At 39.1% G+C, this 4,323-nt stretch overlaps 1 protein-coding gene across 1 annotated transcript; it reads left to right on the top strand.

The window, feature by feature from the left end:
• The first annotated feature begins 3,570 nt into the window (after nucleotides 1-3,570).
• On the top strand, nucleotides 3,571-4,062 carry LOC106872445 (uncharacterized). The gene has a single exon (XM_014919448.1). The coding sequence runs from the start codon at nucleotides 3,571-3,573 to the stop codon at nucleotides 4,060-4,062; it is 492 nt and encodes a 163-aa protein (XP_014774934.1).
• Nucleotides 4,063-4,323: the final 261 nt, after the last annotated feature.

The following is a 4,323-nucleotide window of genomic DNA, read 5'->3' as shown; positions in this document are numbered from 1 at the left end:
TCTCTCTCTCTCACACACATGCATACATATATATATATATATATATATATATATATATATATGTCTCTCTCTCTCTCTCTCTTTATATATATATATATATGTGTGTGTGTGTGTGTGTGTGTGTGTGTATGTGTGTGTGTGTAAAGAATCCTATCTCGAGTATAACCAGCCGAAATTGCAAAGATAATCTGGAACTCGACTGAGGAAAGAAAACTCCGAAACACCCGTCCTAATTTTCTTTGTATCCTCTATCTGGATGTTTTATTGTCCCCTTTTTGTATCACCTAACTGCCTGGATGTTTTGCGTTCTTGTCCCATTTTGTATTTATATATACACATATATATATATATACATATATATATAGCGGCGTACGTTCACTTTTTCTCTTATATGTAAGTATATATTTATCTTAAAGTTGTACGACTCTATTCTTTCTTTCTATCAGCCCTTTCACGCTTATTCGTTCATTCCACTCTTCGTTCTTTCGTTCCCCCCTCTCACATTTCCCTGCCTTCTCTTCTTGCTCACTTTCCCTCCTCTTTTCACTTCACTGTGTCCCTGTCATTTTTTCTTGCCCCTCCTTAATTCTTCTGTCCCTCTGCCTCTATCTCCCTTTCTTCTCCCCCCCCCCACGTGACCGGTGTTCGGCCAAGCCTGATCTTTCTTTCTTGGTTTCACACACACACACACACACACACTGCAAAAAAAAACTCACACCACATATACATACACGCACACATACTTACTTCAAACTATCAGTACCTTTCTGCTGACCATTCTCCTATGCACATGTGTTGGTTGACACACAACAGACACATCCATAAACATCCATAAACATCCATAAACATCCATAAACAGCCACAACCACACACACACACACACATACACACGTGGTATCATTACTCACACACACACAGGTGCTGTCATTACACACATACACACACACAGACCTGCACGCATGCACATACCCACACATACACACACATACCTCCTTCTCTTGCACTCTCCTGTCTTTGAAAGAACTTTTTATTCACCCATTCCATTCCGGTCATTTCAGTATGTGACCACATGTGTATCGTTGGCGATTTTCTTTCTCCGACTTTCCTTGTTTGGACTTTTTCTATATTTCTGATGAAGAGCTCCGCTCGAAACGTGAAATCCTCTTTCTTTTCTTTTCTTTCCTGAGCGTCCAATAACACTGTACTCATTTCACGTCCTTGCTTTGTTGCTTTTTCTAGCTTGTTCGTGTTTGGATTGACTATATGTATATATATATATATATATATATATATATATATAACGGGCTTCTTTCAGTTTCCGTCAATCAAATTCACTCATAAGGATTTGGTCGGTCCGAGGCTATAGTTAAAGACACCTGTCCAAGGGGCCACGTAGTGAAACTGAACCTTGTTCCATGTGGTTGGGAAGCAAGCTTCTTACCACATAATTTAGTCATGTATATGAATGTTTTCCCTCGTTTATCCTATAGCCATTACCTGGTCTTCTCTCCAGAACAGACACGTTTATTATACCCGCGTTCTTATATTTAATATTCGGACAGTTTGATATTACAAAAACCCAAACTGAACTTCTTAAGTTTAATAGTTACATCTGTGAAGCAATCAATAAACAAACAATAGAGCGGAAACAGTGGTGCCTAAATATTCGTTGTTTGGATGTGAATGTTGTTGTTTGTTTTTTTAGCATAAGTCAGCCCTGATGAATCAAACCAATGATCAAAGACATTCTGGTTCTGACCATCACGTATTTTCCTATGAAGAGGAAACCGTGCACTAACTGACTCAAAGCGTCCTTGATATGACAATAGGATGCAATTTGTGTGAGGTTTAGCTGTTATTCCTAGCAGTTTGATGACCGTGTAGAAAATGCACCCTTGTTTGCTCGTGTTTGGATATATTGAGCTGGGGATGACGGTAAAGATACACAACAATCTCAAAAGCATCAGATAACAATACTACCGGCAGATACAATGTATAACAGCGCCACCAGCCGTTCTTTATCGCATCCAACATCAACAGAAGCAGTAGTAAACACAACAGCAAAAGTAATAGCCAAGAAAATTTGCTGCTGCTGCTGCTGCTGCTACTACTACTACTACTACTACTACTACTACTACTACTACTACTAATAATAATAATAATAATAATAATAATAATAATAATAATAATAATAATAATAATAATGATGATGATGACAATAATAATAATACCACCACTTTTATTAGTACTATCCTGTAATCACCTACTACCACCACCACTAGCACCACCACTATTACTACTACTACTAGTAATACTACCATAACCATTATCAACTTTATCACCGCCGTCATCATCATCACCACTAGCACTAACTTGCCTCCAACACCAACACCAGCATCACCATCACAACGATCATTACCATTGCCATCAACATCATCACCAACAACGAGAACAATATCAACCACAACTGACAATACAATTATATTCCCCACCATCATTAACACCAAATCCATCAGCTCAATTACAACAACAACAACGATCACTTCTAATACAATTATGAACACTACAATTCCAACAACAACAAAAGCAGTTGTCATCTACTTTTAATGTTCCCACCATTATAAACACTGTCACCACCGCCACAGTCACCAACACCACTGCCACCACCGTCAACAGCAACAACAACAGCACCATCTCCAACACTACCACAATCACCACCATCATATCCACCACCACTACCACCAATAACAACAACAGCATCTCCAGAAACACCATCACCACAATACCATCTCTACCACCAACACATCTCCATTACCAATACCAACTCCACCACTGCCATCACCACCAATACCACCAATACCATCTCCATTAACACACCAGCTGGTTTACTCATTGTTCAATTGTCCTTGTTGTTTGGGTGATTTGAGAAATAACATAAGGAAGGTGCATGATTGCGTAAAATAATGGAAAGATTTGGTATCGATACGAAAAATATAATAATTAACACCATGATTACTGCAACTAACACCACCATCACCACCACCACCACCACCAACAACAACAACAATAACAATCATCTACTCCTATCGATACTACCATTAACACCATCATCCTTATCTCTACCAGCATGAACAAAACCATAACGATCATAATTTCTACCACGTTCATCATATTACCATCGACATTGTATTTTTCCTCTTTTCTTGTATATCCCGTATTTTGAGAATAAATTGACGATGGATTTAGGTTTCCAATGAGACATTCAAAGATTCATGATATTTACTGTGACCAGAATTATCGAAGAGAGTATTTCTTTACTAATGAAATAGGAAAATTTACACATTGTTCACCGCTATGCATCAGTCAAAGTTGTATACACACACACTCAAATATATACTCGCAATTGCACACATACGTAGACATATACACATACAGATACATATTTTATTACTTTGTCGATAAAGGAATGTACAGTTATTAAAATGCATGTGTATGTATATGTCTGTGTATGTATATGTTTAGGGTTGAGCGTAGAGTTAGCAACCCCACCTCGTAAAAGAAAGACCTGCTATGGAAACGACGAGTCACAATAACAGCCATATACAGAGGCGGAGGAAAGGCGGTAGATCATCTACAGATGCGAGTATATCGAGTTCGAGGGAAATCTGTAAGGAAGATCGAGCTCTGATGAACAAAATCTTCAATACCAAAAATATAATCAAAGTCGGTACTTGGAACGTTTGTACCTCTTTTCAAGCAGGGCGGATGGACCAGGCGCTGAAGGAAATGAAAGCTTATTGCCTAGACGTAATGGGTGCCAGGGAGATCAGATGGACTGGACAGGGGCAATTCCACTGCAATGGAATAAATGTTCTGTGCTCTGGGCATGAAGACCAGCCTATTCATGGTGTCGGTATCATCTTGAGTAAGGAGGCATCACAAGCACTGATTGGATGGGAGCCAGTTATCAACCGATTAATCACAACTAAGTTGAACATTGGAATTGCAAAAGTGACCATAGTGCAAATTTATACCCCGACAGACTCAGCTGAAACATGTTAAGAACGCATTTTACAAGCAGCTACATAGTGTCATTGGCGAATCCTCTAGTTTCGATCTCAAACTAGTCAAAGGTGATTTCAATGCCAAGATCAACCCAGACAGAAAGGGTATTGGATCGATTATTGGCCTTCGTTGCTTACCAGAAATCAGCAGCCATGGAGAAAAATTGCTGAATCTCGGCAACACCTGTGACCTTAGTGTCGGAAACACCTTCTTCAGACAAAATGACGTGGACATCACCTGACGGAAACATAAGGAATG

This window comes from Octopus bimaculoides, chromosome 2, assembly GCF_001194135.2.
Source record: "Octopus bimaculoides isolate UCB-OBI-ISO-001 chromosome 2, ASM119413v2, whole genome shotgun sequence".
NCBI lineage: Eukaryota > Metazoa > Mollusca > Cephalopoda > Octopoda > Octopodidae > Octopus > Octopus bimaculoides.
Note: the sequence above shows the minus strand (reverse complement) of the source record. Positions and strands in the feature narration are given on the sequence as shown.

What these genes read in the sequence shown, in the direction of transcription:
- LOC106872445 (XM_014919448.1), top strand. Translation starts at nt 3,571, where the DNA reads ATGGAAACGACGAGTCACAATAACAGCCATATACAGAGGCGGAGGAAA.